Raw genomic sequence first — 13,471 nt, 5'->3', positions numbered from 1 at the left:
CAGATTTGCACATGACACAAAATTGGGGAAAATACCTAATGGTGGCTAACAAAACCAGGATCCAAAAAGATCTTGACAGGCTAGGACATTGGGATGAATCTAATAAGATGAAATCACAGGAATAAAATGTAAAATATTACTCTTGGATACAAATAAAAGTTCAGAAGTATGATGGAGAAGACATTAGATAGTAATTTGGAAGATATGGGAGTTTTAGAGAAGTGTGAGCTAAATATGTCAGTAGTGTGATAGAGCAACCAAAATGTTAATGTAGTCATGGGCTACATTAAAAGGGGTATAGCTTTCAGGACCAGGGAAGTGATAGTCTGTACTTTGCTTTTATCAGACCTCATCTGGAGAATTGTGTTCCATTCTGAACACTGTGGTTTAATAAGGAGTATTGATAAACTGTATAATGTCCAGAGGAGGCCAACTAGAATGGTGAAAGTTTTTTTTTTTTTTTTTGCTTTTTGGAGGGGAGAATGCAGGGCAATTGGGGTTAAGTGACTTCCCCAAGGTCACACAGTAAGTGTTAAGTGTCTGAGGCCAGATTTGAAGGTCCTCCTGACTCCAGGACCGGAGTCTCTATTCACTGCGCCACCTAGCCTCCCCAATGGTGAAGGTTCTTGAAACCATGATAAATAAAGATCAGTTTTAGGAACTAGAGAAACCTGTGGCCTCCAGACCACATGTGGCCTCAAGGCCACAGGTTCTCCACTGCTGGATTAGCTTGAAGAAGAGGAGAATAAAAGGAGGCACGATGGCTGTCTTAAGTAGACTTTGTTCTATTTGTCTCTACTGGGCAGAACATGGCATAATGGGTAGAAACTGCAAAGAAGTCAGTTAAATATTAAGAAAAACTTCCTGTCAGTAAGAGCTGACCAAAAGTAGAATGGGATGCCTAAAGAGATGATGGGTTCCACTTCATGGGAGATTTACAAGCAACCTTGAAGAGAGAAAAGGTTTGGAAAAGCAGCTGTAGGCATTTCTTATCAATAATAAACTGAATTGTTGTTATAATTTGCATTTTGTGTGTTTATTTGGAAAATAATGTAATCACTATGACTTTAACTCTGTTATACAACAGATGAAACATGTACGAACAGTTTTTCAAAGTAGTCTTATTTTCTCTTCTTTCCTTATACTTCCACCCCCCTCTTATATTTTTCAGTGCCCCCTAGTCGCACCCGAGGCTGTTACCACCTCCCAGGATCATTCTAGTGCCTCCTGGGGGGGTAGTATTACCTACTTTGGGCACCTCTGCTAGAGTCACTTTTAAGTGATTTAAGTGATTACTTTTAAGTGAAAGGTAAAATCACTTGAATATCAATATTTTATGGAGTGGTGGTGTTTTTTTTTAAATTTCATGCTAACAACATAAAACTAAATCCTCCAAATGAAATCATAACACAGAAGTCAATATAAAACTGCCTAATTTTATCCCAAGCCTAATGAATAACTTGGATGTCTGTATTATTTAAATAATTTGTGTTTCATAAATTTATATAAAGCACTTTGCAAACCTTAAAGTGCCATATAAATCCTAGTTATTATCATTATCGTTATTGCCATTATCATTCCCACATATCAGATATGGTGGAAATGAGTTTGTGAACAGCATTGTGAGATGTTCATCTCTTCTTTACCACAGTATCAACTTCTGTTAGTAAATAAAAACCATGTGAACCAGGTTTTTAAATGATCTGTTGAAATAAGAACAATGCCCATCACCTATTTCTACAAATACTAAAATAAACAAAGAATGGATTATTACTGCAACTAGTTTCTTTTATAAATATTGTTTTGTGCATTTAATGCTGAATGTAATTTTTTTATGTCAGGAATGAAATTAGGATTGAATTTTCATCTTTTATTTGAAGAAAGTATGTTCATTGGAAAAGCATAGTGGTATTACTGAAGAAAAATGTTTTCCTTTCCTCTGTTTTTATGCCACAGAAAAGTAATTGAACAGCCTGAACTGATTTAGTTTCTTATCTTGTAGAACTACATAAGACACACAGAAGCTTGTAGTCATAAATGGGTTACATGCATATGTACCTAGAAGAGTAGTAGAAAATTGATTGTGGTGGTGAGTGTAGTTCTGGGAATTTCTGAAGGAATTCCATTATAGTGAATGATCCTACTTGGGCTTTATGCTAAAGAGCTTAATTAAAGGAAGAGCAAAGACAGTATAAAAACCACCAGCTATAGATTCTGAATCATTCTCTCTTATACCGAATTTACTTGGTGAGTTAGATGAAATGTATCGCTTTCAGTAAGTAGCTTTCCTACAATTGGAAACAGCTGTTTTTATTATGGAATTTGCTTTTAGCCCATCATTCAACACATTCACAAGAAGCTTCCAGGTTCACATACCAGCTGTGAACTTAGCAAGGGTTTGAAAACTAAAACCTAGAAACAAGAAGCATGGTAAGAGCTTTCTTTAAAACTAGGAGAACATTTTATTGGTTTTTTGCTTTACGTCATGTTCATTTCTGAAACTCTCTCTTTCCTTATGACTTCCCTTTCTACCAAAAATTTCAAAAACCCCAAACCACTTCAGCAGTACAACATTCTGTACTTATGGTACTCTACCTCTTGCAGTGAAAAAGAAAGGTGTACATTTTTTCATTTCTTCTCTGGAGCCCAGCTTGATCATTATAATTACCTGGTGTTGAGTTTTTTTTTTCTTTTTTCCATTTACATTGTCATTGTAGACTACATTGTAGTCATACTGCTTTCTTGATTTTGCTTCATTTTGTCATTTTCATTTAAGTCTTCTCATGTTTTTTTTTAATTCCTTGTAATTGTCATTTCTTATGGTACAGTAATATTACATTGCATTCTTATGCCACAAGTTGTTTAGCTACTCCCTTAATTGATGGGCACGTACTTTGTTTTCAGCTGTTCACTTCCACAAATAGTTTTGCTTTGAATATTTTGTTATATATGAGACCTTCCTTTCTATCATTGTAATTTATGTTGAGGAATAGAATCTCTAGGCCAAAGGATATGACTTTGAATCTTGCCTTGGACACTAACTATGTGACACACAGCAGGTCACTTAACCTGTTTGCTTCATTTCCTCATCTGTAAATTGGAGGTAATAAGAACACCTACTTCTCATGGTTGTGAAGTTAAAATGAGATAATATATATAAAGCCCTTTGCAAACCTTAAAGCACTATGTAAGTGCTGTTTTTTTTTTCCCACATAATTTTAAATTGTTTTCCAGAATTAAAACAATTTACAGGGATGGCCAGGTAGCACAGTGAGTAAGAGCACCGGCTCCAGAGTTGGGATGACCTGGGATCGAATCCAGGCTCAGATACTTAGCACCACACCCAGAAACAACTGGCTGTGTAACCTTGAGCAAGTTACTTAACCCCAATTGCTTTAAAAAAAAATTTACAATTCCAGATTAGAGGTTTCTAAAGAGAGTGACATTTTATGTTTGTTCTTATTCTTTTTTTTTAAATCATCATAATTATGTTGTAAGGCATTATGCCATAATTAGATAAAGAGTTGGATTCACAGGAAGATGTGAATTCAATTCCTGCCTCACAAAACTTAAAATATTCTTGTTTTGTGATCCAGGGCAAATAGCTTAACTGCCAAAGCAGTTCTTCTTCAAGGCTGTAAATTGCAGAATAGGTACTGATCTGCTCTGGTGTAGAGGGAGTTTTCGAGAATCCCCTATAGCAATGCCATCACAGGTCTGTCACCACCCCCGCAACCCTCAAAATATCAAGACAAATTCATTCTTTTTATAGCATTCCAAGATACCTTTTGAATTTTACATGCATGGAAAAATATGGAAACGAATGCTTAGTATTCCTTTCCTAAGACAAGTTTTATACATCTTAGTAATATGAACCAATTGAAGCTATGAATCCATTGAAAGAAGGGCTTACTTTTAACTTTGTTTTTAAACAATACATTTAAATATTCTGTATATATTTCACTTTGTGATACTCTTCCCAATGAACCACATAGACCTTCCTTTCTACACTTCCCTAAAGAATATTTGTAATATTCTAAATAGAAGATTATATATTTAAGCCGTTCTCTCTTTGGCTTAGTCTTTAATGCTAAATTCTTAATACATTCTAACTGAACCATATTGCTAAAGTTATGTTTATCCATCCAACAGTTATTTTCTGTCGAGTATATGGCCCAAGAAAAATTAACTAATTTTCCCCCAGATTCCTCAGGATAGTGTGATTAGGTTGGGTTTTTATTCATATTTTTTTCTTTGTGATAACCTCTATTATAATGTTGAACAGTTATCGGTAGGGAATTCTCTTCATTTCTACTAGTAATAATGTTGTTCTTTCGGTTATATTATCTGGACACAGATGCTGTTACAGGTTCCTAGTGTATAGATGTCAGTAAGGATTTCTTGTGCCAAATAAGTCATCTTCAAGACTTATTTTTTGGTTTCTACCTATATTTAAGATAAATATTTCCAACCATTTCCCCCTGTTTTGGCATATTTCAGCTTATGGTTTTAATAAAAAGGGCCTACTTTCTTTGTCTAACTTGAATTAAATCTACTACCTAGGTTCCTTTACTTTCCACCATTGTTTCAGTTATTTGTAGAATCCTTCACTACTATTTGACAGCTTTCCTTTTACTGATGACTTCTGACTGTTTTATCTGAGTAAAATTCTAATCCTACCATTTTTTGACAAAACCCCATTTTACTTGGGTACAGTATTGTACTATTGCAACCTGTATTTTGTAACTGAGTAGAATTCAGTCTGTCTCAGGAACCCAGAATGAGTCTGTTTCTGGTATGTTTACATTATTATTATTTTTTTAATTGAGCAATCAGGGTTAAGTAACTTGGTCAAGGTTACACTGCCAGTTATTTCTGGGTGTGGTTGCTGAGTGTCTGAGCCCGGGATTCGATCTCCAGGTCGTCCCAACACTGGAGCCGGTGCTCCTACTCGCTGAGCCACCTGGCAGCCCCTAAGCAATTGGGGTTAAGTAACTTGCTCAAGGTTACACGGCCAGGTGTTTCTGGGTGGTTGCTAAGTGTCTGAGCCCGTGTTTACATTATTATTAATTGGAGAATCCTCACGTGTCCTAACATTGATATCTGAGGACAGGCCGTAATCCTATCCTTTTATCACATTAAAATAAGTAGATAATCAAGGACCGTTCTGATTTTGAATTGTACCTATGCCCTCTAAATATTTTTGAAGGGAATGTTTGGATTTTCCAGCTGTACTGTTTTTGGATTGGGAGATACAATTTTCCTTGCCTTTTGAGCAGTGGATGGTATTTACTCAGAACAGAATCTCCAGCTTATGCATCTGTCCAGGCAGATATGGATCAACATTTGTTAGCACATCCCCTTATTAGAGATCAAGATAGCAAGCAGCAAAGCATCTACTTTCTTGAGGAAACAAGACACCAGAAGAGCCTATCAAAGAGCACAGCTTTACCTTTTGACATAGAAATCTACATGACTTTTTGCTAAGGAGCTGAAGAGAAAGAAGGCCAAAAATTTTCCTGGTGTCCCAGGTCCTGGGCATATCTGACCTTATTGCTCTAACTCAGGATATAACCCTCATTATGGAGAACCTGTGGCAAAGATGCAGCGTTGGAAGATTCCCAATGAGAACTTCCTGGCCTTTCAGGTGATGAGGAAGAGCCTAACACTGCAGGTACCTACCTTGTAATATTTTGTATTCTTTTTATTCATTTTTGAATTTAGGAAATGAAATTGATACTTATGAGGCGACAAATAAGTTGACTTTTCAAGTTGGCATCTCAATCCTTAGAGACCCGTTGCCTGGTTTGTTTTATCAATGAATCTCTACCCAACCTTGAACTTTATCTCACAGACACTTAATTCATTTAAGTTGGTGATAGGATAAGCAGTTGTTGATTTTTCCCTAGGAATTAAACTTAGTAGTAAATGCATAAAGCCAGCCTTGCTGTGTTCCAAAGCAATCTGAAAAGGTCTAAACTTGACATTGATCATAGTATTTCCAATAAGATATATATTCAATATAAATCTCAGTCTCTATAGAATCCCTATGTTTCCTTCTGAAGTACAAACATAGAATTTTATTTTGACCAATATTGGAATGGACAAACCTTGTCCTGTCTAGAAATATCTCCCACATTTATCCATCTTTGGTCACCTACTTCCATGATGAAACTTGAAAAACAGTTACTGTGCTTTTGGCAGTGTTAAAAGGATTAGGTTTGCAGATTTAATCGAACTTGTCCAGTCTCCCAGATTCCATTATTTTTTAGTATTTGCCAACTAGGGTAAAAATGCATTAAAGTACTTTGTTCTTAAACAGCTTGTTTATTGTGTTTCCTTCCAGTTGTACATTAATCATAGCTTCACTTTCTAGTTTTAAGCTTAGAGAAGTATCTCTTTGTTTGGTTTTCATCATCAAATAATATTTATGAAGCACCCTTATCTTTTTAGAACTGTAATAAGAACTCAGAATTAGGGTTTGTCAAGGCCTAGAGATCTGTGATTGAGAGGCACAGCTTTCTTTTTCTTAAATACAGAATGTTGTAAGTATTGTTCACCAGTGTCCAGATTTGTGAGATTGGAACAAACCTTTTAAAAGAAGAAAAAGAGACCCCAGATAAAAAAAAAAAAATCCCCAGTCTCTTATTAAGCACCAAGAGTAGGCTACTAGCTTCAGTTGCTTTCAGGAAATGACAAATGGTTCAGAAACCAACTTAGCTAAGTCATGTCTTTCTCAATTGTTTCAATTTTTGGGAGCTGCTGTATAATGCAGCCAATAACAGCCTCCTAGAATCTGTATTTTCCTTCTTCCCTGTCCCCTCCCCCTTTCTAACTCCCACTGCCTATTCCGAAGCTTCAGATACCACCCAAAAAGGAACTTTAAACAAAGAGACTATATCAGGGGTGGGGAACCTGTGGCCTCTAGGCCACATGTAGATCTTCTATAGCCTCAAGTGTGGCCCTTTGACTGAATCTAAGCTTCACAGAACAAATCCCCTTAATAAAAGAATTTGTTCTGTAAAACTTGGACTCAGTCAAAAAGCCATATCCAAGGACCTAGAAGGACACATGTTGCCTCAAGGCTATCGGTTTCCCACCCCTGGACTATAGTATATATTTTCTTTACTCTGAGGTGAGTGAGGTGAGGCAGAATGAGTTTCAGGATTTCCTTATGATCAAAGATACGGTAAAGCCTTCATTGAGACTATCTTGAAGATGCCTAAAGTATTTGTAGGAATTTGGGGAATGGTTACCAGGTGGTCAAGGAACTGAAGATGAAACTCAAGAGTGAGTGGCACTAATGCCACCTGAAATGTAATAGCTGTAAGACCTAAGGAAGTTTCTTGAGGACAAGGACCATGTTTTTTAAAACAGCACAGTATTTGGTAAATAATAGACATGCAACAAGTTTTTGTTGGTTGACTGGTTATAAGGAAAGTCTTAAATGAAATTTTCTTTAAACCGGTCTTCCCTGGGTCATTCATTTCTGTCTTTTGTAATTATCTCAAGAGTTTTTATTGTTATCTTCTGTTTTGTTTATGTGTATGGACTGGCCTTGCATACATGTATCTGTCCCATAAATAATTTTTTTTTTCATAAACACATAGAATTCTAGCTTAACTTCTAGGTTTTCATTAATTAAGATGGATAAGTGGAGAATAACTATAATCTCAGGTAGTTGTCTTGTAAGCATCATCATACTTAGTTCTTCAGCAAAAATCTCATCTGATGAAAAATGCTATAAATCCTCAGAGAAAGAACTGGTGGTGTCTGAATACAGATTGAAGTATACTTTTTCAACATTCTTTATTTTCCTTGAGCGTTTTTTTTTTGGTCTGTGTTTTCTTCCACAACATGACTAATATGGAAATATGTTTGCATGATTGCACATGTATAATCTATATCAAACTGTTTGCCTTCTCAATGAGGGGGATGAGGAGGGAGGAAGGAAGAGAATTTGGAACTCTTAAGTTTTAAAAACGAATGTTAAAAAATTGTTTTTACTTGTGATTGGGAAAAAATAAAATACTGAACAAAAATATTCTTATCTGATAATAAAAACGTTCCAGGTATATTTGTTTCAGCTTTTTAGAATGTCCCCTTTGTGTTATTGTAGTATATATAGGATTGAACAGAAGACAGTTTTGGTCCTTGAATTGATCCACTAATACCACTATGTTTTTGTAAGAATAACATCAGTTTCCCAAATCTGAGGCAGATAGGTGGCACAGTAGACAGAAAGCTGGACTTGAGGAAGTCCTGGAAGACCTGAGTTTAAATCCAGTCTCAGACACTAGCTCTGGGAATCTTGTTAAGTCACTTAACCCCTGTCTGCCTCATTTTCTTCAACTTTAAATGGACATAATAGTACCTACCTCACAGGGTTGTTGTGAGGGTCAAATGAGTTAATATTTGTAAAGTATGTAGCACAATGCCTGGCACAAGTGCCTAATAAATGCTTCTTCCCCTTCCTCTCTCTTCCATTCCCTTCTGTTTCCCCTATCCCCCCAAAAACATACCTCTTAGGAAAACATTAAGCCTCCTGTCCTACCTGAATAATGCTACCCCCTCCCCACCTCCACTTCCACCTTAGCCTACTAAGAGTATATTTTCTGGTTTGAAAACACTGGAAATAGAATTGTTTTTATCTGTTTACTTCTTTCTCCCCAAGTTGTTGTTTAAGGAATTCTTGAGGCAGTAACTAGTTGAGATTACACTTGACAGTTTCAGTGGCTCACAGTTTGTTTTCCTTGTTAGTTTGTTTGTTTGATTGTTTTTTAAGTTTAGAGTGGGTTATATTATAGGAAGTATACTGTTTTATTCTGATTGTTAAAGTAAATGTGAAATTTTTCAGAGTGCTGCTAGTTTGTAAGTTATTATTAAGTAGATATAATAAAGTATATGATGACTTAAGATATATTCACCTTGATTTCCCAGCTGAATTTTTTAGATTACAGAAAAAAAAAATCTGAATTTTTTTTTCCCCAGGAGAATGAATGTTCCTGAAAAACATACTTTTCTCTTAAATGAGAAACAGATTATCTGTTATGGGGCATTTAGGTAGAAAAGCAGACAGATAACATTTAGACTTGATGTCTTGAAAAATTTCCTAACAATTAGAATTGTTAAAAAAGTGGGAGGAGCTGCATCAGAAATCATGAGTTGCCCCACATTCGAGTTCTTCAGGAAGAGACTAACCACTTGTTGGATATATTCTAGTGGCGCTTTTCTGGTTTGGTTTGGTTTGGTTTAGATTAGATCACTGCTATGATTTGAGTATAGCAGTGCTGAAATCCCTTTTGTTTGATGGAATCTTTGTCTCCCGAATCTTTTCTGTTTTTAAGCCTATGTAATGTCTGAGTATACTTTTTAAAGAGAGATTCATTTAAAAACTATTGACATGATATAGAGGCAGCATGGCATAGTGGCGAGAGTAGTGGACTACAGGGCAGAAGCACCCGTGTTTAGATTCCTCTCCAGTACTTATTGACTGTTCAACCCTGGACAAGTCACTTAATCTCTACGTGCCTCAGAACTAAGGCATAGACTATATTATGATAATCATATAAGTTCTAGTAACTTATGCCTAGTTAGCTGCAAAATGCTTCCAGAATATGATTTATAAAAGGCTGAAAAAATGCAGAAGGTGAAAATGTTCATGAGTATAGGATCCTATTGAATGAAGTAAGAACTTAGTAGTTCCTGGTATTTACTTAAGTAAAGTATATTAAATTTGAACCTGCTTCTTCCACATCACATTATTCCATATCCATTTTAATTTTAAGTTTTTTCTTCATAGGGTTAACATGAACCATTGGAGGAGCTAACATCTTTGAGATTACCACTGGTCATCTTAGAAATTAAGCTGTTTTCATTTGTTTATCCATTTTAGAATAGTAATTCTAAGAAGCTAAACCACCATAGTTCTATACATTCTATTTCTCTGAAAATATTTCCCTCTATTGACTTAAGGCAGTTGCCCATAAAGATTTGCTACTCACAGTAACTGATATTCTGCTGGTAAAATTTGGTGCTATTATTCTTTACCTTCTATATTTATGACTGCTTATAAGTAAGTAGTGCTTTTAAAATGAATGGAAATAGTAACAACTAAAGAGTGTTAACTATTCTAAATTATTATTATGCAAGATGTATTGCCATTGTCTTTTATATTTAAGTAAATATAAACTCTCTTGTGATCTTTCTCTTCTGTTATATAGGCTCCCAGCCAGCCCTAGACAAGCCCTCCCAAAGGCCATCAGAGAGCACAAACTGCAGCCCTACCCGAAAGAGGTCTTCATCAGAGAGCACTTCTTCAACAGGCAAGTAATACTTATTTTCTCATACTTTTATGGTGGCTTCTTATATCAGTGGTATTGACATCATTTATTCATTTCTATTAATGCCTAACTTGAGTGAATGACAGATATAATCTGTGTGATGAAAAGACAAGCATAATGCAAGAGTTTGGAAATGTGTGTAGAAACCAGAAAATAATGCCTTCCTTCTATTCTAGATTGCATATAATTAGGAATACTATGACTTTAAAAGAGTATGGAGATTTGGATTGAGTCCAGAGAAGAGCATCCAACATAAATAGATTAGAAAGTAGGCAAACAGCTAAAGTGGAGGTTTTAAAAAATGTAGCCCGTGATCAAAAAGGAAAAGGAGTCATCTGCAAAGAGGCTTAAAATTTACTTTTAAGCAGAATGCAGTTTTTCAGAAAAGGATGTTATACCACTGTTTACTCCTTCTACTGGGGATTAAAGAGGAAAATTAGTTTCAGACGGTAGCAAGAGAGATTTAGAATAGATGAAAGAGTGCTCAATGCTATAGATTATTAAGCAATATATAAAAACTATTGCAAAAAGTGATAGAATTATATGAAAAAGTTGGATTGTTACTAAAAATTAGGATTTTTTTTTTTTGGTTTAACATGTTACAAGAAGTGACTAGTTGTAATGTGGTGGATTTTTTTAAGGTAATTGTGATTTCATTGTGATAACAGCCCCATAACTACAGTTATCTCCCAAATTCTTTATTCAGGATATAAGTACCTAGGAATCTTGCAAATGCAGAAATATTTTCATGGGCATTCATAAAAATCTTCAAGAGTTTGTGAACAGCTACAACCCTTGAAAAAATGTATCTTGATATCCAGTCAGAGTCTTTGCCACAATATGTCTGTTTCCCTTTTTATTTCTGGTTATGTCTCTCTTAGAGCTGGTCACTTATTGCTCCCTTGATCTGACTTTTTTCTTGTTTCTTTTTTTCTGTGCACCTCTTAACAGTTCCTATTTCAGCCCCATATGGGTTCATGAACATCTGCTCTCCTCATTCACACACATCCCTCTCTGCTTTGTAATCAGTTACCCCTAACTTTTGCCTTTGTGCTGTGGTAAATAATAATTAATATATGCATCAGATCATCAATTTATATTCCTATTACATCTGAAACTTCATGAGTACAACATGCCAGAAGCATAGACAAGCTCTGGTTCTGTGCATCTTCCGTGTTCCATAGAAATTTGCTTTTACAGTACTTTGGGATGTCTTTTAACCTCAGCAAAACTAAACAAATCCTTTGGTGGATACCTGGAAGAGTTATTCTTCAAGGCATTCCACAAGACAGGTGAGGTGTTGTTAGGAGAGAGATCCATTAGGATAAAACATCTGTCACTGCAGTGCATCAAAAAATAAAAATCCACAAAGCTCTTTATCACAAGACTATTTACAAGTAGCTGCTGGAGGTAAAATTGGCCAAAATTCCAAGTTTCAGTTATCTCATCCTCTGTTAATATTTTTAACACTTTTGAAATGCTGGTTGAGCATTCTTATTTTCATCTGTCTGATGCTGGGTGTTGATGTATTTTGGTTGTAATTTGATGATAATCTGCAGGAGCATTGGCTTACTGATAAAGCTGCATGTTGTTCAGTACGTAGAAAGGCAGTAAACTGCTTGAATTGGGGACATGGTTGTATATCATCTTGGGAGTAATCAGCAAAACTATTTGTCAGAAATGGAATTGAGTCATTGATTTATCTGCTTTTTACTTGGTACCTATACCTTAATCTCTAATCTCAGTTGGTATGCTATACTAAATATTCTCATTTCTAATCTCAGCAGAGGTGCTTTACTGAATGAATATTGGAAGGGAAAAGAAATTTTCATCCTTACATAGACATTCTCTCTCCACTGTGGTTATTACTGGCAGCTAGATAATGTAGTTTCACATCGATTATTATAGGAACCTAAATGGTGTAGTGGATAAAGTGCTGGACTTGGAGTCAGGAAGACCTGAGTTAAAATCATCTCTCAGAAACTTACTAACTGTGTGATCCTAGGCTGATTCCTATGTCTACCATAGTTTCCTCATTTATGAAAATAAAAGTAATAGCAACATCTATTTCACAGGGTTGTAAGGATTAAATGAGAATATGCTTAAAGCTTTGCAAGCCACTTAAAACTATATAAATATTAACTATTGTTATTATTATGCCAGGGTTTTCTTAAAGCCCTTCCTTGAAGGAGCTCATATTAAAATGCTTTCATATATCTCATTTATACTTAGGACCTCCCTTTGTGTTAGATAGCAAAGATCCTAACTCCCATTTTATAGATAAAAAATTAAGACATCAAGAAAATTGATTGCAATGAATATAGTGTAATTGAAAACCTATTCTTTTCATTGCTAGTCAAGACTTCTCTTCAACAGTTAAACTGCTTTCTTAATATTCTCATGTTTATTTAAAGATCTAGAGGAAATAACTTTGATTATCTGTTATTAAGGAGGCTGGAAATCTTATAAAAACAATAAATGCTTTTGGGAAAACAATTCAGATAGATCTATAAATACCAAGTGGGGAGCTCTTAGCAGTTTGGCCACTGTTGCCTTTGTGGATGGACTATGTTATCAAAATACTCTGTCAAAAAAAAACTGCTTTGTTACTGCAGGCTCTTGGTATGCAAGACAATGACTGCAGCTGTCAGTGTAATTGTATACTAGTATATTATCCTTTTGGATCTGTTTCAAAACTAGGACACAAGTTCAAGGGCAATCTATCAGACACATTTTGTACAAAAAAAAAATATGTTAACAGAGCTAAATTACTATGGGGTAGTACAGCTGTTTACATATCTCAGTTTACTAAACAGATGGCAAATCCCAAAGATATTCCATTTCCTTTGGATATACCTTGAGGACTGGGATATGGTTCACGATCAGTTATTTGTCCTTCAGATTACATTGGACATCAAAAAAGGTTCTGCTAATTTTCCTATTGTTAAAGAGTAAATGAGTCTAACAAATCAAATAAGGGCCACTTATTTGTTAAGATACTAATTTTTTTCAAAGGCCTTTAGGTTGTCAAGTCTTCAGTATTTGCTAATAGGATAAGAGAATAAATAGAAATTCTGAATTCTTCATTAAAGTTGATTACTGTGTCAGAAGTCACTTGCTTGCATTTG

General features: G+C 35.3%; 1 protein-coding gene across 5 annotated transcripts in view; it reads left to right on the top strand.

The window, feature by feature from the left end:
• ASH1L (ASH1 like histone lysine methyltransferase) overlaps positions 1-13,471 on the top strand; it is a 268,283-nt gene that overhangs the window by 129,879 nt on the left and 124,933 nt on the right. For all 5 annotated transcript variants that reach the window (XM_069078224.1, XM_069078221.1, XM_069078222.1 and 2 more), the window contains one exon: positions 10,224-10,325. In XM_069078224.1, the coding sequence (XP_068934325.1) occupies positions 10,224-10,325 (102 nt within the window). The remainder of the gene's footprint in view (positions 1-10,223; positions 10,326-13,471) is intronic.

Source organism: Petaurus breviceps, unplaced genomic scaffold (assembly GCF_028583685.1).
Source record: "Petaurus breviceps papuanus isolate PSGF00001 unplaced genomic scaffold, PetGlider_PUasm1.0 91023, whole genome shotgun sequence".
Classification (NCBI taxonomy): Eukaryota; Metazoa; Chordata; class Mammalia; order Diprotodontia; family Petauridae; genus Petaurus; species Petaurus breviceps.
This window is presented reverse-complemented; position numbering and strand designations above follow the sequence as displayed.